At 42.0% G+C, this 21,837-nt stretch overlaps 1 protein-coding gene across 1 annotated transcript; it reads left to right on the forward strand.

The window, feature by feature from the left end:
* Positions 1-3,532: 3,532 nt before the first annotated feature.
* mcm8 (minichromosome maintenance 8 homologous recombination repair factor) lies at positions 3,533-21,505 on the forward strand. Its single transcript, XM_085799346.1, has 21 exons — positions 3,533-3,702; positions 5,197-5,474; positions 5,635-5,700; positions 6,006-6,088; positions 6,199-6,348; positions 15,601-15,698; positions 15,806-16,004; positions 16,643-16,728; positions 16,930-17,075; positions 17,191-17,265; positions 17,772-17,898; positions 18,065-18,095; positions 18,253-18,390; positions 18,490-18,550; positions 18,679-18,759; positions 19,087-19,282; positions 19,383-19,596; positions 19,692-19,901; positions 20,095-20,171; positions 20,756-20,945; positions 21,227-21,505. The coding sequence occupies exons 2-21, from the start codon at positions 5,204-5,206 to the stop codon at positions 21,317-21,319; spliced, it is 2,592 nt and encodes an 863-aa protein (XP_085655472.1). The 5' UTR covers positions 3,533-3,702; positions 5,197-5,203; the 3' UTR covers positions 21,320-21,505.
* Positions 21,506-21,837: the final 332 nt, after the last annotated feature.

A 21,837-nucleotide genomic window follows, 5' to 3' on the forward strand; every position in this document is an offset into this window, starting at 1 on the left:
ATCATCCTCTGTCCCTCGATGTCTCCTGACTCAGTCTGTTCTTTTGTCGTAGCTTTCAAGCTGTGGTTGTGGCCAGCGCTCATTGTGACATGATTCACCTGCCCAACTTCTTTTTATCCTCACCGACCTCAGACCTTCCCTCTTCTGACTCCACCTCCACCTCCTTCTCATTTCATTTTCATTTATTGTTTATTTGTTTGAGGACAGTGCTGTAAGTGTGCCGGATTCAGCTCAGAGCTAGTTTCCATCCGCAGTCCTCACATTAAAAAAACAGACAGACATATCCTCCTCCTTTGGGCCCATTCCTTCTCAGCATCTGCTCCACAGGGATAAAGATGTTTCTTAAAGGAGCTTGATATGCTTGAAATCTTTCAAATTTAAAAAGTTTTTTTTTGTTGTTCTATTGCAAACAGAGGAAATAAACTTCTGAGCGCCAAAACATTTGTAGATGCAACAATTTTCTGGGAGAAGTAGTGTAGCTAATGTGTTAAAAAAAACATGCAGGGGTGCCAGTATTTTTGGCCATGGCTTTAGAACAGATCAAGTGATTGAGGACATATAGTGTACCAGTGTGTGGGTGTGTAATGTAGGCTATTATCAGATTTTTGTTTAGTTAACAGAATTTCTGACATTTTGACCATTTTTGGAATCTGCCATCATGACAACTGCTGCTTGGCTTTGACTCCCTGAGTCTATTTGAGAAGACACACACTAGGTCTCACTCACAATTAGTTCAGTGAGTTAGGTGCAAGGTTCTTGGTGTCAGAGGATGTGGGTTCAAGACCCAAGGAGGGAGTTGATGATAACACATCAAACTACCAGATGGTCTTTGTGAAATAAATGTACAAAATAGATAGAATAGAATAGAATTTTACCTCAAAAACTGACTTTTCTTTTTACAGTGGTTTCAATTAGCTCAGTGCAATAAACAACGGTTCTAGAAGTTGTGGGTTCAATCCTCAACTGATGCATATTGAACATTATAAGGTCAACTGTCCTGTCCTCCTATTCTCCTGTTTGTTGCTCAGAATTTGCTTAAATTTGCCAAAAAGTAGCCCGGACCCGACCCAGGTATAATTCTTTTTTTTTTTTTTACATACCACCACCACATGATATAAGATATTTATTAAAGGAACATGTGCTTGAAATCTAGTTATGTCTTTCAAATTTGAAAAGGTTTTTTTTTTTTTTAGGTTTTTCCTCAGATTTTTTGTGTTGTTCCATTGCAAACAGAGGAAATAAACTTCTGAACACTAAAACATTTGCAACAATTTTCTGGGATGCCATGGCTTTAGAACAGATCAAGTGATTGAGGACATATAGTGATATAGTGTACCAGTGTGTGGGTGTGTATGTGACCTAAATTGAACATGCAACAGACCTGCTCAGCGTGGTGGCAGCATGGATGTATAGATCCATGGGTGGCACAGGTCTGTGCCAGGTCACATAGCAGACACACCTACACTCAGGTATAGTACAGTATAGATGTCCTCACTCACATCAACTGAGCGTGTCAGCTGTAGCAAGTGATGGACATGATGACTGCCTGTCATGAGGACACTTTCAGTGGTAAACCTATAATTATAACATAAATATTAATCAGCAACATCCCTATATGTGTGTGTGCCGCATTGTGCTGCAAAGTCACGCACGTCACAGACCAGCGTCTCAATCAGAAACATGTGTGAATGCTACATGGATCGTGCCAACAATGCCAGAATGTGGCAGGACAAAGGAGGGCCCGAGTGGGGTTTGAACCCCAGTCTCCCTAATAAGAGTCATCGACCAAAGGGATATCCCTGTGGCCAAATAGCCAGGGCGCATGATCAATTGGAGGTATAGTGACAGGACCGTCAACTGCCACATACAGTAATGTAGAGAAACATTTAAAGACAAAAAATACAAAAAGCGGTCCAGGGGAGCAGGGGGGATCCAGCTGGGCTCAGTGGTGTGACAGGTACAGTATTAGTGTGCAGGCAGCAGATGAGTGGCGTTTGCCGGTTCCCAGCCGCACTGGAGTCAACACTTTCTGCAGCAAGAAGAGCTGAGAGAGGTCAGTAAGCGATTTGCAACAATAACAGAGTTTTTCCAGTGACGTGTGCAGCAGAGCAATCTGCCAAAGAGTGAGTGGAAGACCGGAGCTTTTCTGTAGAACTTAATGGCCACGTTCAGACTCTGCATCTGTCCAAATGAGATTTGAAACTACTTCCCGAAGGTGATTTCAATCCGGTTTGCAAAAGTTAGATTTCATGTGATTTGTGACTGTTCAGACTTCAAAAGAGCCATCCGGTTATGTCCTTTGTGACATTTTACCCTTTTTTTTTTTTTTTTTTTTTTTTTTTTTACATACCACCACCACATGTGGTATACTAAGATGTTTTTTAAAGGAACATGATGTGCTTGAAATCTAGTTATTTCTTTCAAATTTGAAAATGTTTTTTAGGTTTTTCCTCAGCTTTGTTGTGTTGTTCTATTGCAAACAGAGGAAATAAACTTCTGAACACCAAAACATTTGCAACAATTTTCTGGGAGAAGTAGTGTAATGTGTTAAAAAAACAAAAAACATGCAGGGGTGCCAATATTTTTGCATGAAACATGCAACAGACCTGCTCAGCGTGGTGGCAGCATGGATGTATAGATCCATGGGTGGCACAGGTCTGTGCCAGGTCACATAGCAGACACACCTACACTCAGGTATAGTACAGTATAGATGTCCTCACTCACATCAACTGAGCGTGTCAGCTGTAGCAAGTGATGGACATGAGGACACTTTCAGTGGTAAACCTATAATTATAACATAATTAGTGAAATGAATGAAGTCACAGCAGGATCATTACACACATTTCCAATTGTTAAACTGCACCCAGCTTCACCACTATGTGACATTTTAGAGAACAAAGGGAATGGCGTGCTCGATTCTTAAGATGAACTGAGGAAAGCTAAGGGCTGGCGAAGCTGCTGCAAGTAGATTACTGTAAATCTACAGCGAAAATTTTAACAGTGTACACTCAAGTAGGCTATAGTAGCTACAGTATAGATGTCCTCACTCACATCAACTGAGCGTGTCAGCAAGTGATGGACAGACCCTATCAGGATTTGTGCCAGGGACACTACTGACACCGGGCCTGAGAAACCTGCTGAGTCTCCACAAACGTGCCTGGACCAGACCTCCCATTTTCTTTCTGCACCACACTACCCCCAGACCCAACCCAGACCTGTGCCACTCTGAGCCAACAGCATGAGTCAAGACACAATCAGCCAAAACCGCAGCTTTGGAGGCTGACTTAACCTTGCACCCTAATGCATACAGCAATATGACGAGGAACAGAGTCTTTAAATTGTTCTAACACAATGAGATCACAGAGACCATCAAAACTATCAACATCAAAGGCTGAACAATGTGCAAAATGAGTTTCCCTTTCACCCCTCTTCTTTTTTTTTATTTACAGTAAATGTTTTTCTCTGCAGTACCGCTGGTGTCCTCCGGGTGGCAGCCACGTGCCGAGAGCGACACGCTGCTGCACGTGAAGCAGCAGCAGCAGCAGAAGAAGCAGCGGCATCAATGGAGGGAACTTTGACAGTCCGGCTGATGTAAACAAACAGCAGCCTGTCGGTCGGTAACACTTCGACACTTTGAGGTAAAATAACAAACTCCTGATTTCCTGTAACCGACGGAGGATTTCACCTGAGCCAGGACGAAAGGTTTGTACCACAACAACGTTACTTTTAATGGGTTTGACCCGAACATTTCGTAAACAAACTCATAACATTAACGTTAAGTTAGCTAACAACGAGACGTTAAAATAAACTGTAGCAACGTTAACTGTTATACATCTGAATAAGAAGAAATGATTAAGCTCATGATAACTCATAAGGTGTTTGTGCGGTCATTAAACTGCGTAGTAACTTATTAAATGAAACCTTTTGAAACAGTTTCCTAAACACCGTGTTTATCCTTGTTTATTTCCGTTTGTGTTAAAATTAGCAGCGATAGACACGAACCATAGACCATACTTTGCAAACCATTGCGAGACCATTTTCAAGACCATTACTGTATTCAGTAACTTGCCAATATTCATAATAATCATGTGGCTTGCTTGATATTTACATTATTCCTAAGCTAAAATGAAAAGATATAATTTTGTACAAAAGCTAAACCATATTTAATTGAAACAAAGTTTAGACTGAACTGAAGAGCACAGTACATAACTTGCTGAAGTCTCCTCCCACTGTTTTTCAGCTGGTTACACACAGAAACATACTCTTTTGTAGAACAATTTTAATTCAGGGCTTCAGACTAACATTTTTTACTAGGAGCACAGTGGTCTCCTAACTTAAAATTTTAGGGGCCCACACTGTAAATCGACTTGCAAAGCAAATATTGACATTTCCTTTTCATTCATGATCTTGACACCTGTAATGACAGATACTGTACCAGATTCTTTAGGTCACCACTTCCACATTTCACCAGTGTAGAAAAACAAAAGCAAAACAACAGCAAATTTACTGGTGGCACATATGCAAGTAGATGAAAAATGTACCTGCATTCTCAAATTATTAAGTAATTATCTTATAGTTATTGAATTCACATCATATAAACCAAAGTGAGTGAGTGACAGAAAGACATTTGATGTCACTGCAGCTGTGGTCTTGGCTGGTCCAACTTGACTGAAACCGAGGCAAGACCGATAATGAGACCAAGACCGGTCTTGAATACAACAACACTACCTAATGGTTGAATATAAATGTTTAAATTATTCACTGAAATCTGATGTTGTTGGTTTGTTTAGATGATATGTGAATATGACTGAACTGAACTCAGACACACAATCAGAAATTGAAAAAAAAGAATATATGTTTAATGTTAAAAGTTATTCTACCACTCAGTATAGCTCAGTCGCCTAAACCAGATTTATTTTAACTCAAGAGATGTTTCTCTTTTGACATCCGTTCATTACCATGTCTGTGTCCCACTGCTGTGATTGGGAAATTGATATGTGTCACCACCAGCGAAGTGTATGCAGCAGATAACAGTTCAGTGACAGTGGCAGCCATTGTAGTTGGTGTTTTATCAGCGCCTGTGGTTTCAATGAGCCTGAGTGGTAAAATAAAACAAATGCAGCCAGCCGGTGAATGATTCATGGCTTTCTTTGTGCTTTGCTGTCACTCACTCTCACTGTTTCTGCTTTGTCTTAGGAAAACAATGAGTGGAGAGGAAACGAGGAGAGGCTCTTGGAGAGGAGGGAGAGGAAGAGGAGGAGGAGGAAATGGAAATGGTGGTGGTGGATGGAGAGGAGGAGGAGGAGGAGGAGGAGGATGGAGAGGAGGTGGAGGAGGAGGATGGAGAGGAGGAGGAGGATGGAGAGGCAGACCATGGAGGGGAGGATCAGGTGGAGGAAGAGGTTCAGGAGGAGGAGGAGGAGGAGGATGGAGAGGTGGAGGTGCGTCAGGAGGACCAGGCAGCTCTCAGAGAGGTGAGTTACTTCTTCTCTACCTTACATATCATCAGTGAATCAAAATGTGCTGGAAATATTGTATTTACATCTGATATTTCTCCAACCTTTACCTCAACGAAATGAATTTATGCATAAAAAGCTTCAACACTGTAACACTGTCTGTCGTCTGTCTCTGCAGCTCTCTGTCAGACGACCCTGGATGCATTGTGTCCATACAAAGGATGGGCACACTACTTCACAGAAGGTATACGTGCAGTGCAGCTTTATTACACATTATAATTATTCAGGTTGTATATACTGGTAGGCAAGGCAAGGCACATTAATTTGTATAGCACAGTAACAGTTCATACTCCAGTTCAATTCAAAGTGCTTCACAGAGGCATAGAAATACATTAAAATCTAAAACAGAAACACACGTTTAAAAGAAAAAGAAGAAATAAGACAGGAAAAGACAATTATAGCAATAAGAATGATTAAAATCATTATAATGATGACTGTGTATGTATATGTATGTGTGTATGAGTGTTAATGTGTCACTTTTATGTGCAGGCTTCATACAAAGTTCACCTAGTGTGGAGAAGATCAAAGTGTTTGAGAAATATTTCACCTCTAAGATTCACCTTTATGACAAGGTCAGTCTTCTTTGTTATCTCTCTGTTTAATAGACTGACAGGTGGAGTTGTCATATCTCAACATGGTTTGACTGTCTGGAGGAGGGATAATCATGTTCCCCTGTTTACAGGATGAGATTGAGCGTCAGGGCAGCGTGCTGGTGGATTATGCAGATTTAACTGGAGACAAGTCTGTGCGTGGAGCGCTTCCTGACCTGACCACAGAGCTGAAGGAGCAGCCAGAGTTGATAATCAACTGTTTGGGAGTGGCCATTCACCAGGTACAGTACACAACTCACAAAGAGACCTCCCTTTTTTTAACGGTTGCACCTGACACCCCCAACAAATTTAAGCAAAGCACCTGTAAATTATAGATTTTAGTAGGCTACCATAATTCAGCTCCATCAAATTTACTCTACTTGTTTTACTTTCATATTTTTCAACCGTATGTAATTATTTATAGCACCATTTACTAAGATATTGGCATCTATATGGTCTATCCAAGCAAACACAAACAAATAAAATTCAATCTTAAAGGGAAAGTTCAACATTTTTTTTGGCGAATTCACCTATTGCCATAATCCCTATAGTTATGGGAGGTGGGTTAAGAACCTTTAAAGGGATAGTTCACCCTAGAATGATATTTCGCTCATTATCTACTCACCCTCATGTTGACTAAGGGCTGGAAGAAGTTTCAGATTCCTCCGTGGCTTCTCTGAGTTACAGGGGGTCTCGGCATAGCAGTGCATGTCCATATAACGGTTGCAAAGGGACACCGGAGCTCTTCGTAAAAAAACACACACAAAAAAACATCCAAATACCTCCATGATGCTCGTATGTAATGTCCGTCTTGTGCTGAAGCCCCAAATTGCGTAATTGTCCCGAAAAAAATTAAATAAGTCTATATTTTAAGCTTGTTTGTAGCGGAAGCTTCTCGAAGCTCCTCTTCCTGGTCCGTCCAAATCTCGCGTGATTCGCAGTAACCGCACTGACGCATGCTGACGCCGGCGCAAATCACGCGAGATTTGGACGGACCAGGAAGAGGAGCTTCGAGAAGCTTCCGCTACAAACAAGCTTAAAATATAGACTTATTTAATTTTTTTCGGGACAATTACGCAATTTGGGGCTTCAGCACAAGACGGACATTACATACGAGCATCATGGAGGTATTTGGATGTTTTTTTGTGTGTGTTTTTTTACGAAGAGCTCCGGTGTCCCTTTGCAACCGTTATATGGACATGCACTGCTATGCCGAGACCCCCTGTAACTCAGAGAAGCCACGGAGGAATCTGAAACTTCTTCCAGCCCTTAGTCAACATGAGGGTGAGTAGATAATGAGCGAAATATCATTCTAGGGTGAACTATCCCTTTAATTATTGGTGCATGTTGTTTTGAGATCCGCAGTGCAGAGACGTGAGCTGCTCAGTGAACGGTCATCAAACTCATCTAATACACAATCCAACAACTCTAAAACACTCTGGTGGACAAGTTGTGACCTGCACATTCACCACGCTAAATAATAATGTAACATTATGTAATATTACGACACATGAAGCAAATACTCTGCTACTACTACTGCAACTACTTGCGCTTTTGAAATCCCTCCGCCCAGCAGCCGTGTCTGGAATGTAGTTCCGGCTGCATTTGCCTCTAAAACAACTCTGTCTCTAATGTTACATGATTATTTCATAGCGTGGTGAATGTGCAGGTCACAACTTGTCCAGCAGAGCGTTTTCGAGTTGTTGGATTGTGTATTTGATGAGTTTGATGAGGGACAGGGGACCTGTACCGTTCACCTCCATTGTGTTCACTAAGCAGCTCACGTCTCTGCCCCGCAGATCTCAAAACAACATGCACCGATAATCAGTGATGGGAATAACGGCGTTAAAATAAACGGCGTTACTAACGGCGTTATTTTTTTCAGTAACAAGTAATCTAACTAATTACTATTTCCACCGTTACAACGCCGTTACCGTTACCGACAATTAAATGAGGCGCGTTACAAACTACTCAGTGAAGCCGTTGTCCTCCGACTTGGCTCATCTCAGCCACAGAAGCTGCTAAACTGTTTTTCTTTTTCCTTCTCTCCTTTGGTGAGGGGAGGGGGGAGGAGGGAGGGACGAGACAACCACATAAGTGATGCTGATTGGTTGAGGCAGAGTAAGGTTTCATGCTAAGCCAATCAGAGGCAGTGTTCAGTTTGTACACAAACCACACACGCACGCAGTTTAGCCTCACACACACAGACTAGCAGAGGGAAGCTGCAGAGATCGGAGGGAAAGTACAGACACTACTTTAATCTCCTTGAGGTAAAAGACAAGAACATGTGAGGTGTAGCTACATTATGTCCTGGAGCGAAGTGTTTGTCCTGAGCTTCTGCTCACCTGACTCTGTGCAGCTTCCTCATTAAATCCAAACAGTCCGACACAGCGACGCACTGCTCCTTTTTGACTCTAAAGTCTCTGTAGCTCATCAGCCCGGTGTTGTGGCCCTACTGGTTCCTAATTTAACTGGTTACGGTGCTGAACAGCTGCAGATGTTTTGCGCTCCCTCAGCAGATTCGTCACAAATTCACAAACATACACAACATATTACCAGCGAGTTTCAAGCCACAATTCACATCTACCGCGGCGAATATGCTGCTGTGAGTGAGCACTAACAGTTACGTACCAGCCACATGGAAAAAAAAATAATAAAGTGGAGAAAAAATAATCTTCACATATTTGCGTGGGTCGGGACTCGATCTCGCTTCAGCAAAACCAATTACACCACTAACCACCTGTCTACCTCTGTGAGCCACTCAAGCTCACAGGTGCCAGCCGCTTCACTGGATATCAGTCAGTTACGTCACTACAGGTAACGTTTTGACTCGAGCTGATCTCAAACAACTGCTACCATCGGTTTGCCTTTGAAATACACGGACAATGCCTCGGTGTTTATTGTTCTCTTTCCTCCAGTCTAATCAACATATTCAGCGCTACACTTCTCTCCGCCCAACACTACACACTATGACAAAGCCTGTCGTGTTGAGAAAGTGATGAACTAGCTCGGAAATACTGTCAAAATACGCTGAACAATATGTAAACAATGCGAAACACTTGAGCCACTGCATGTGTACATGGGTGAAAAACGTACGACTTGCATTTAATCACATTACTGTATTGCGAATGTTTTGTGTACTTACATTTCTTTACACTTCTCTAGATCTTATTAAACGCAAAGCGTATTTATTGGCGTGCATTAAAAGAAATGTCCATTTAAAGTCGCCGTGGTTCGAGGAAGAGAGGTGAAGTTAGCTCTGAGTCTCTGGCTGCGGTGAATATGATGCGTTCAAGGGACCAGGGCAGCGTCGGACGTGAGTCGATTGTTTGAAATGTGTTTATAGAATGGTCTGATGCTTTAGATTTCGTGTGCCGACATATTTTATCATTGCCCTTTGTAAAGGTATACATTTTAATTAAAACTAGTTTGACATTAACAGAAAAAACTGACGAACTAAACAGTTTTGGGTCCATGGCGATCTAAATGGCCGACGTCCGACGCTGCCCTGTTCCCTTGAACGCATCATATTCACAGGCAGATCGAAACAGGTAGACTCAAGGTAACATCTCTTCCGCGAACCACGGCGACTTGAAGTGAACATTTCTTTTAATGCACGCCAATAAATACGTTGTGCGTTTTATAAGATCTGTAGAGAAGTGTAAAGAAATGTAAGTACACAAAACATTCGCAATACAGTAATGTGATTAAATGCAAGTCGTACTTTTCACCCATGTACACATGCAGTGGCTCAAGTGTTTCGCTTTTGTTTACATATTGTTCAGCGTATTTTGACAGTATTTCCGAGTTAGTTCATCACTTTCTCAACACGACAGGCTTTGTCATAGTGTGTAGTGTGGTGCGGAGAGAAGTGTAGCGCTGAATATGTTGATTAGACTGGAGGAAAGAGAACAATAAACACCGAGGCATTGTCCGTGTATTTCAAAGGCAAACCGATGGTAACCTGTTGTTTGAGATCAGCTCGAGTCAAAACGTTAGTGACGTAATTGACTGATATCCAGTGAAGCGGCTGGCACCTGTGAGCTTGAGTGGCTCACAGAGGTAGACAGGTGGTTAGTGGTGTAATTGGTTTTGCTGAAGCGAGATCGAGTCCCGACCCACGCAAATATGTGAAGATTATTTTTTCTCCACTTTATTATTTTTTTTTCCATGTGGCTGGTACGTAACTGTTAGTGCTCACTCACAGCAGCATATTCGCCGCGGTAGATGTGAATTGTGGCTTGAAACTCGCTGGTAATATGTTGTGTATGTTTGTGAATTTGTGACGAATCTGCTGAGGGAGCGCAAAACATCTGCAGCTGTTCAGCACCGTAACCAGTTAAATTAGGAACCAGTAGGGCCACAACACCGGAACTCTTCCAGAGCAGCTACAGCGCAGCGTTGTGACCTCAACCATGGTTGATGAGAGCAGAAATGTTGTTGTTGTAGTGAAAATGGGCGAGCTCGTGAAGACGCGAATTTACACAAAGTCAAAACGAGCGAGAAATCGCGTATCTCGCGTTTGGTCGCGCGTCACAACTCGAGCGAAAAAAAAGCGTTCCTCGTGTTTGGTGGGAAGCCCCTTGTGGGTCTTCCCACCAAACACGATGAATTAGACGAAGACGCGATGGTCCCGTCGCCCAAAAAATCCCGTGTATTGCGTCGCAAAAAAAAAAAGTCGCGTATATCGCGTCGCCCGCCTAATCGCGTCTTTGCGTTACGGCCTTTTACACCGCGGACGTAACGAATAAACGGTTACGGTGTGAACGAACAACATAGAACAGGACCAGACGTGGCGTTGTTTCCTCTTTTCACCGACAGCTCCACTCTCCCTTACTTAGACTCAGTGTTGCCAGGTGGGAAATGTAGGATTATCGTACCAGAGACATAAAATTATCGTATTTTGAGGGAAATTATCGTACACCCGTCATAATCAAAATAACAAGTCTATTGATGCGCTATATAGTCACTCGAGTGTTGAATAGCATCTAACAGGCACTCACGGCTTTGCCTTGGTACGGAATGGATTCATCAGCAGCCCCACAGTTGCGTTAGGCTAACGTGTCCCCCATAAACAATGACGGGTGGGAACTAATGAGCCAAATCATGAGGCCTGGAGGCCACCCACTGTTAGGAAATAGACATAGCACCAGGTTTAAAAGGGAAATAGTATTCATGATAACTGACAAGAAAATAAAGATCTGGTTTCACATATTGAAATTTTATTTTCAGAGAAACAACATTGTCTCTGTCCTCAAAATGACAACAATTCATAAAATAAACAAAAACTGCACAATGAAAACTTAAAAGTGCCTGCACCAGGTTCTAACTTAAAATAAAGTGCAGTTCTATGTGATTTTTTGTTTTATGTTCTGTTCTGAACATAGTAAGGCAGCTAACATATGTTGACATGTTGCAGGAATGTCAAAGACTGTATTTCTCTTTGCTATGCTGCTTAAAACTCAAATAAAGATATTGTGGAAAAAATAAATAAAATAAAGTGCATATATAACCTGGCTATATAATAACCTGGAAAAGAGGTAACCAAGATAACAAATTAATAGTAAAAAAAAAAGAAACAACACTCCAAGGGGTACATGTTTTTTTTCCTGAGTTGTCTGTCCAGTCTGTGTCAGTCTCCGTCTTTGGCAGTTTTCTGAATGAAATGAAGAAGAGCGAGAGGAGACTATTGTTTAGATTAATTACATATTCATAATGTGCATGAAACAGTTTAGGCCATCAGCTAGGCTAATTAAATAATTAATTATGCTTACCTTAAAGGTCAATCTCCAGCTCTGAGTCACTGTCCGAGTCTGCTGCATCCTGCTGGGTGGGGGCAGTCCTTTTCCTGTATAGATTTGATGTTGTCATGGACCGCAGCATTGTGGTTGTTGGCTTAAAACTGGCACATCCACCTGCCATCTTCACACACTCTGATGTGTGCATGAGCCCATTAAGGGTGCCTGTGATAAGTCGGTTTCGTGGTTTTGTTTTGATTAGATTTACCTTTGAAAATACACGTTCACAGGATGCATTTGAATGAGGAACCACTAGTGCATCAAGGGCAAACTCTCCAAGTTCCCTGAACACCCTTCTTGCCCCAAAGTCCTCCAAAGTGGAGAGATGGTGCCAGAACTCATCCACAGTCATTGTTTTAGTGTCTTCATTAAGGCTCACGAGAGGCAATCTCCTCCACTGGTCATCGATGGCTTGGAGACGGTCAGCATCTGTTGAGTCAATCAGACGTGGCAATAGTCTCATGAGTGGAAACAGAGAGGGATACTCAGCTCGTGCTCTTGCATCGGTCGCTGTGGCAGGGGACAGGCATGCAATGTGGACCAAGAGGGCATCATCAAAGTCAAAGCGTTTCTTAATTTCTCCACAGGCAACCCGGAGAAATTTTTGACAGCGCATATAGAAATCTGTCAGGGTGGCTGGTGTGAATTTGGACTGCTGGACTTTCTGCATCACTTTTACACCCAGGTACATTGTGTTGAGTGGTAAAAACTTTGAGTCATCATTGAAACTGATCTGACTCAGGGCTGTGTGTAAAACATAGTCTCGTTGCATGAAGGTCAGTAGGAGATCTTTGTAGGTCTCACACATCTTGCTCCTCAGTGATGTAATAACCACGCCTTCACTCTGGAAATATTGATTGAGGTCTGTGAATTTGGGCAGAGCCCACTCCAGAAAGTGGTAATACAGCCGGAGAGACTCATCATTGAGTGCATGATAAATATTCTCAGCAGCATTCAATCTGGCATCAATCCACTGGTCAGTGAAAAAAAGCCTGAGGGCTTCCCACTGGGCAGATATCCTTTTGACAACTTCAGTCAGTGACAGCCATCGTGTCTGGGAGGGCTTCAGTATTTTGTGGGGTTCAACATGGCAAAAATTCTGAAATTCACGAAGTTCAGCCACACGTTTAGCACTGTTTTTAAAATATCCATAAATGTCTCTGGCTAAATCTTCACACTGGCGAGGAAGCTGCTTGCACGCCTCACTGGCACACAGGTGTAAGGAGTGACAGATGCAGCGATGTATGGTGATTCCTGGCAAATCGTTTCTTAGACGACTGGAGACAGAGTTGTGTCGTCCCATCATGGTATTACAGCCATCCGACCCAAACCCCACAATGTTTTGAAGTGGGACGCCTGCCTCTGTGAATGATTTCATCATTTCTTCGTACAGCCTTTCTGCAGTGGCTCCTTCTCTGACAAGATGTCTGTTTTCTTCTGAAAAGATCTGCACCAGCTTCCAAAAGCGGGTCTGAACCCTGTTTGTACCCTCATCAAAAAAACGAACCACAACACAGAGCGTTTTGACATTTCCAATGTCAGTTGATTCATCAATGAGGATGCTGAATTTTTTTCTCATCAGGATTTCAGACAGACTCTCAAAATAGCAGTCACCAATAACATGCTTTGCTATGGCAGTTGCCTTTGTGCGGCCAAGTGACATGTTTTGTGCAGTTTTTGAGTCACTAAATATGTCCTTGATAACATCCACCAGATGGTCTGTGGCCCTCATTGCGATGTTGTGCTCTGCTAAAAACCCCGCCAGCTTGACCTCAGCAGTCTTTACCGCTGTTTCCAGCTTCTCCTTTTCAGAAGTTCTTTGCAGGCATTGTTTTATGGATTTTTGTGTTGGAGCTAATATCTTTTCTTTCTCTTTGTGTTTTTTTGATTTGCTGTGGTTTTTTAATACAGTTATTTCGGCCACCAGCTCTGTCTTGCAGCACCGACAAAAAGCTTTGCCTTCCGAGCCTGCAACAGGTCTCAACCACCCGGCAAATTGTCTCTCCCACTCTTTTCTGTAAATTTGTAGGCGATGCTGCTTACTTCGACTCTGCCCCGCCGTTTTCTTAGCCTCTCCTCCTCCTTCTCCTTCTCCTCCTCCTCCTGCTCCTCCTCCTCCTCCTCCAGGTTCTTTCATTTTCTTTTCCGCGCTTCTCCAGACCGGGCCGAGCCGTCTCTGCTTCTTCTTCTTTTCTTTCTTTTTTTTTTTTTTTTTCCTGGGGCGGGCGCAGCGGACTATTCAGCCAATCATTGCCGTTGTTCTGAGGCAAGCTCACATTTAGAAAAGCACGATTGGCTTGAAATTTGTCACATGGAAAGAGATGCCTTCAGGGTTCACAAAAAAAATCCGACAGACAGGTGCGACAGGCTGATTACAACCGATTACAACCACACATTCACTGAATGGTCAAATTATCGTATTTTTGGCCTTTTTTGGGATTATTGATCGTATATCGTACAGAGGGTCAAATTATCGTACAAATACGATAATTATCGTACACCTGGCAACACTGCTTAGACTAACTACTGTTATTGTTGAGGCCAGAGAATTGTTGGATTTGTAGTTTTTGACCAATCGCAGGTTGTGCTCTTTCTTTTTTGTGATTTTCCCGGTTCACACATGTATTTTTTTTTAGGGGCAAATGCGAGACTAAAATTATTTAAGACTTGAACACAATAATTCAACAAATTTAAGACATTTTAAGACCTAAAATTTAGATTTTCAAATTTTAGACTTTTTAAGACCCCGCGGATACCCTGTTATTTCATATAAAAGATTAAGTGCATACATATTTAATGATGCTGTGTATTATATATTATATATTTAAGACCATCTTTGAATTTTCTAATAAATGTAATACTTTTTAAGGCCTTAATTGTAGATACATGAATTTAAGACTTTTTAAGGATCCGCGGATACCCTGAGAAGTTGTGTGCTCGCAGCAGGACAGATAATCAGATGGATAATCGGTAAAGTTAATAATTTCACTTAATGTGGCCATGAATAAATTAATTTTGATGTTTCCTGTTATTGTTGCCCAAACGCAAATCTTGAATAGGTCTCCACTGTTTTCACATTTAAAAAGGTCTTTGTTGTCTTTGTACAGAGACAATATGAGATTTGCTTGTAGGCAGCCACAGCACTTAAAAAACCCACTGTAACCTATTTTCATAGGCACACCAGCCTCGCTTTCAATAAAACACACACTCGCATTCCATAATTGCGATCAGTGAAATATATGAAAACAATAAAATACAATTTAAAAATGCCCTTGGAAAGAAAAAGTAACGCAATAGTTACTTTCCCTGGTAACTAGTTGCTATTATAGTGAAGTAGTGGAGTTACTAACTCAGTTACTTTTTGGAAGAAGTAATTAGTAACTATAACTAATTACTTTTTAAAAGTAACGTTCCCAACACTGCCGATAATTACCGTAAAGGTGATGAACCTACTGCTATGACTATAGGGATTATGGCAATGGACGAATGTTGAACTATCCCTTTAAGTCAATATTTATCTATTACTTTCTATTTTGTATAAGTTCAGTTGCAATTACACACTTTTTATTATAAAACACATCATCTTACTGGTTGTACTGTGTGTTGTTTATTGTAAAATGTACTAACTTGTGCATATTTGGCAAACTGGTACTGACACACCATGAATGTTTATACTGTGTGTTTTTGTGTTTTTAGGTGTTGACTATAGACCTGGAGAAACAGGCTGCTGAGTTGCAAGGGGAAGAGCTTCGTGTTGCCACGCCGATCATCAACATCCCTCACATTAGTGCGAGGTGACGGCTGCACACAGTGATGCACAATTAGCTGTGCTGCTGGACGCCTGAACAGCTGTGTGTGGACCGTGAATGACGATGACTGTGTTGGTGTGAATTCTCCTCAGGCTCTACAACTACGAACCGCTGACTCCTCTGCGGACGCTGCGTGCCAGTGTGTTTGGACGGCTGGTTTGTGTGAAGGGAACGGTGGTGAGAGTCAGCAACATCAGACCGTTCTGCACCAGGATGGCCTTCAGATGTCTGGCCTGCTCACACACACAGTCTCTACCGCTGCAGCATGGGAAATTCGTAACGCCTACTAAGGTATTGTATACTCACACTCGGTTTGCAGCTCAGTTTTTTTCCTGCAGGCCTTTTCTTTATTTCAGTGGTTCCATATCTTATTATACATACAAACATACATATATTTTAAAAGCAAAATGAAGACCTACAGTATCTTTTTAGTCTGGCATTTAACTGAATTTCATTATCTCAAGATTTATAGCACTATATATTATTTTAATTGTTCAATGTTGTTATTAGATCTAAACTTTGATTTTATGCAAGTATCTCCATTTTTATTCCTTTGAATTATTTATATATTACATATACATATTTTATCTTAGTTTTTATCCACTCTTTAGTGTTTTCCCCACTAAAAAGTCCAAATTGTTGAGTAGACACAGCATTTCCTCAGTATTTTTATCTCCTCAGTGTTTTAATTTTTGGGTGTGCATCTATGTGTGTAAATTTCCTCTATGTTTTCATTATTTTTTATCATGTAAAGCACTTTGAGCTGCTTCCTGTATGAAAAGTGTGCTACAAATAAAGTTGGAATGATACATAAGCAATATTTTGCATATAACATGTACTTGTCCTTGTTAGTTCTTTTTTTTTTTTTACAGCATTATATTGTTATGATTTACATTTGCATGAATGTTATTGTGTCTTTTATTGCCTAGTGTGTCCAGCCCGACTGTCGCGGCCGTTCCTTCGTCCCCTGCCGGAGTTCTCCTCTGACTCACACTGTCGACTGGCAGATTATCAAGTAAGTGTAACACGGTTGTAGCTATGCATTAGAGCAAAAAAAAAAAAGCTTAAAAAACTGTGATGACAAAATCATTGGTAGCAGTCTTTATTGAGGACTAGAGTGTGCATACTGTATTGGCATGAATGTGTTTGAACTGTTTCTCTGAGATCATAGAGCATTTACATACTTTTATTTATACATTTTTTTGTGCGTCTTCAGGGTGCAGGAGGTGATGGGCGGAGAACAGAGGGAGACCGGACGAATCCCACGAACCGTGGAGTGTCACCTGACGTCCGACCTCTGTGACAGCTGCGTCCCCGGTGACACGGTTACCGTGACGGGGATAGTTCGAGTTACCAACGATGGTAAAAACACAGACACAGCGCCTTGCTCAGACCTCAGGAACACATTGTATAAATATATGAATATATACTCTACAGTCTCTGTCACATTCACATCTCACACTTATACTGTATGCAGGTACTTCCCGGGGGAATAAGGATCAGTGCATGTTCCTCCTCTACCTAGAAGCCACTTCAGTCAGTAACACCAAAGGTATTGTATCTGATGTGTAGTGTTCTTCTTTTTTTTTTTTTTAGTCGATCTAGAAAAGATTTTCTCAATAAATTGCAAGGGGTACTTGGAACGATAAAATATTATTTTTATTGAGTGACTTTTACAGACATTTGTCATTTTACTAAAATAGTGACCGGAGCCATCGTTATTACTTAAACTGCAGAAGCTAAGCTAATTGACATTTTTCCCAATCCCTTATGTTTTAGTGGGGAAATTGGTCATATTTTAACAAGAAACTGCATTTTGATGGTTTTGATTTACTCTCATTTGGCCTTCAATCATGAGCCCCCTTTAGTGTTTCAGTGAACAGTCTCCATTCATTTCTTATTTGGGCTTTTATTGTTAAATTTCACAAAGGAAGATGGTGTAAAACCCAGCAACGTGCAGTGTTCAGTGTATAGCGACTTTTAAAATCACATATTTGCCTTCAGAAACGAGACTTATAAACCGGAGCAGTGAGGTGTTTATTTCTTGTCTGTGTGTAGGTCAGCAGTCCAAGTCAGGTCAGGGGTCACTGGAGGATCGCTCTGGAGGGGAGGAGTTCAGTCTGAAGGAGCTGTACGCCATCCAAGAGATCCAGTCACAGCCCGACTTACTGAGGCTCATCGTGCAGTAAGATACTTCTACCCACAGCGTCACATGTACTGTAGTTTTAATTAATTGTTTCAACAGTGAGAGTGGGATCAACATGGGGAATTTAAGACCTTTAAACTAATATTATAACACTGTGCTGTGCTGTTACCTCACACTAAGACCAAGCACTCTGTCTCTCTCTCAGCTCTTTGTGTCCTGTCATCTATGGCCATCTTGTAAGTTGTACAGTGCATTTTTCATTAAAATTAATAGCATTATAATTTGATTGAATACAATAATACCACACACACCTAATAAACACAACATTTCTGATTATTTAATATGTTGAAATGTATTAAAATAGTACACCTGTGTGTGTCTGTGTGTGTGTAGCTGGTGAAAGCCGCCCTGGCCCTGGTGCTGTTTGGAGGCCGACAGAAACACACGGGCAAAAACAGCGTTCCCGTCAGAGGAGACCCACACATCCTGATGGTGGGAGACCCCGGGCTGGGGAAGAGTCAGATGTTACAGGTAACACACAGTGATGCCACTTTGTTAACTTGTACTGTAATACATTCCCACCTTTACATAGACGTACGTGTACTGTATGTGTGTGTTTCATCTGTGTAGGCGGTGTGTAACGTCGCTCCCAGAGGAATTTACGTATGTGGCAACAGTACGAGCACCACAGGTAAACTGTCTGTCCTGTACAACTTCACCTAAATGATCTTTAACCGTGCATGCTAACAGCTTTTCACATCTATCGCAGCAGACCTAAGTTAGGGGTGTAACATTTGTTTATTAATTTATTTTTTTTAGGATTAACAGTCAGTTTATCCCGAGATGCAGGAACAGGGGATTATGCCCTGGAGGCTGGAGCCCTGGTGCTGGCTGACCAAGGTAGGAAAAACCATTCAAACTTTGCTTTGTCATCACATCCCAATTACATGATTCTACAAAAGGCTTTTAATTTGAAATGATTAATAAAAGAGGTGAAAGCTACTGGCTATCATTCTTTTAGATATGTTTTGTATAGAGAGCCTTAGCAGAAGCAGGAAGTAACATCGCCATGAGAAAAAAATATGACCTCTATCTGTTTAAAACATTGCGTTTCATGCTGAGAAATAAGCCGTTTGTTGGAAAACTATTACAAATACCAGTGGGCTGCCATGTTTTTGGTATGAAAATGTGACTGATCCTCAGCCTCTGCCTGTTCTCCTTCCTTAGGTCTGTGCTGCATTGACGAGTTTGATAAGCTAGGCAACCAGCAGCAGGCTCTGTTGGAGTCCATGGAGCAGCAGTCTGTGAGCCTGGCCAAGGCTGGGATCGTCTCCTCGTTGCCCGCCAGAGCATCAGTCATAGCTGCAGCGAACCCGGTCGGAGGACATTACAACAGAGGCAAGACTGTCTCTGAAAATCTCAAGTACGTAAAACTCAGAGAAAATTAAATTAAATTTGTTTATTTTTTTTAGCTGCTGCAGATCGTCTGAAAGTCTATAAATTGATTTCCACTATGTCCTTAGGATGGGCTCGGCTCTCCTCTCCCGCTTCGACGTTGTCTTCCTCCTCCTGGACATCCCAGATGAGTCACATGACCGCCGCCTGTCGGAGCACGTCATGGCCAACAGGGCAGGGAAAGGCAGAGCCAGCAGTGCCACGGTCACCAGGGCCAACAGGGATTTGGACACGTCCATCCTGCTGGAGCACTCAGACATGCCGCTGTCGGAGCGTTTGCAGGTAAAGAAAAAACACAGACCATTAATAAGCACCGTGCACACAAGAAGCAGGTAACTATAGTTTTTATTCATGTATTTCATGCGATTTGCTTCCAGATCCCTGCAGGTGAAACTGTGGACGCCATCCCAGCCTGCTTGTTAAGGAAGTACATCAGCTACGCTCGTCAGTACGTCCATCCCTCGCTCTCTCCTGAAGCAGCACAAACACTTCAGGATTTCTACCTGTCACTGAGATCTCAGGCTCACTCTGCCGACGCTACACCCATCACCACACGACAACTGGAGTCTTTAATTAGACTAACCGAGGTAGGTTTGAGTCTCTGAGGCTGTCAGTGTTGCTCTCCCATCAGATGATGCAGCATGGGATGAATTACGACATCCGTTTTTTTGTTTTGTTTGTTTCTGCTGTAGTTTCAGGATAACGAGAAGAACAGAAAGAGCTGGTACTGAACTCTGTGTGGTTGACTTAACTGTGTGTTTTTTTTTTGTTTTTGTTTAGGCAAGAGCCAGGCTGGATCTCAGAGAGACGGCTACCAAGACTGACGCTGAGGATGTGGTGGAGATCATGAAGCACAGGTGACACTGCAGGAAACCTGATGTGTGTTAGAGCTGCAGCTGATAAACATGCTCATTCCTGATTGATCTGCTGGCTCTTTTTTCTTTTTTAAATCAAACCTAAACTCTGCTAGATTTGTACCTTAATTAAACAGCTTCAGAGTGCTAGTGCTGGTTAAATAAATGACTTGTAACTTGTAAGATCAGAGCCGGTAACCCGTAATCTTTTGTTTAAGACTACACAGATATACACATGGTAACATGGTAGATGATAAATAACGTTATCCACCGCTCCATGGATTGATTTCTCACCGGCTTGGTTGAAAACAAATGCACATGGAGGAAAGAAGGGTTAGAGACACAGAAGAGGAGAGACCAGACTTGCATAGTTCCCCTTTAATCACTTGGTGTTTGAGTTAAATATAGAATTTTTTTAAAATACAAGGCCATATCAAAACCATTATAGAACTGGTAACTGTGACGAGCATGAAGATTTTGTCGCATACAGCCCAGGCTTTGAAGGAGCTGTCAGATGTCAATCTCTCTCCATCTCTCTGTGTGTGTGTGTGTGTGTGTGTCTCTGTGTGTGTGTTGGTGTTGTGCAGTCTGGCTGATACATATTCAGATGGTCTGGGCAATCTGGACTTTGAGCGTTCTCAGCTGGGCTCGGGCATGAGCCATCGCAGTGCCGGGAAGCGGCTGATCAACGCGCTGCACGTTCAGGCGCAGAGGACCGGGCAGAAGCAGTTCGACCTACAGATGCTGCGAAGCGTCGCCGACAGACTGAACATCAAGGTGGAAGCACTCAGACGCACTGAGATACAGTACACAGTGCAGTAGATAAAGATTCATCAAACACCTGTCATGTCATTTTCACCGTCTCTTTCTCTGTGAGAAATTAGCTACGTATCCAACTTCAGACTGCGACTGTCATCTTGGCAGAGTTGATTCCTTTTTATCTTGAGAGATTTCTGTAGTGTCTCAGATTTGGAGTTGGATCTCATTGTTGTCAGTGACAGACTAAAAACACTTTCATTATATCGTATCCTTGCTTTTTTCCCCTCCTGTTTGTTAAGGTGATGGACTTTGAAGGTCTGGTGAGTTCCCTGAACGAACAGGGTTTCCTGCTGAAGAGAGGATCTAAGCTGTACCAGCTGCAGACAGTCTGATCACTGACAGCTGCAACACACTCAGGATACTGTATGTAGCTGCTGCTGCTGCTGCTGCTGCCTGCAGACCTCACCACCAGGTCAGTATGTGGGATTAATGAAAACTGTATCGCTCTATAGAAAAAGGAAAAAAACACCACCACCTTTTGAAGACACTGTCACAACCACAGGACAGATTGAAAACTCTCTGCAGGACGTCACAGCAGCCAGTTTCAGCTAAAAAACAGGAACTCATCTCATCTGACTGATAGCCCACTTTTATTTACACATGAAAATATTAAACTAAACAAACACATAACTCATTGCACTTGACATTGCAGATATTAATTTAGACCCGGTTTCAATGATCTGATGTGTTTCAGATTCCATTATTTAAATAAAGATATACATAGTTTTCAGAGTTTACAGAGTTTAAAAGCATATCTGGGTTTATACTGGTTCATCCTAATAGTCATGTACATGGTGACCGTTTCAAACAACAGTATTTTCTCAGTCCGGTCAGTCTCGGACAGCACACT

This window comes from Trachurus japonicus, chromosome 15 (genome assembly GCF_045865225.1).
Source record: "Trachurus japonicus isolate A0001 chromosome 15, Traja_1.0".
Lineage (NCBI taxonomy): Eukaryota > Metazoa > Chordata > Actinopteri > Carangiformes > Carangidae > Trachurus > Trachurus japonicus.

Bases quoted from the DNA above. Each gene is read 5' to 3' on its own strand.
- mcm8 (XM_085799346.1), top strand. From the start codon at position 5,204: ATGAGTGGAGAGGAAACGAGGAGAGGCTCTTGGAGAGGAGGGAGAGGA. The intron at 18,760-19,086 runs GTAGGAAAAACC...CTCCTTCCTTAG, and splicing joins CCTGGTGCTGGCTGACCAAG to GTCTGTGCTGCATTGACGAG. The intron at 19,283-19,382 runs GTACGTAAAACT...CTATGTCCTTAG, and splicing joins ACTGTCTCTGAAAATCTCAA to GATGGGCTCGGCTCTCCTCT.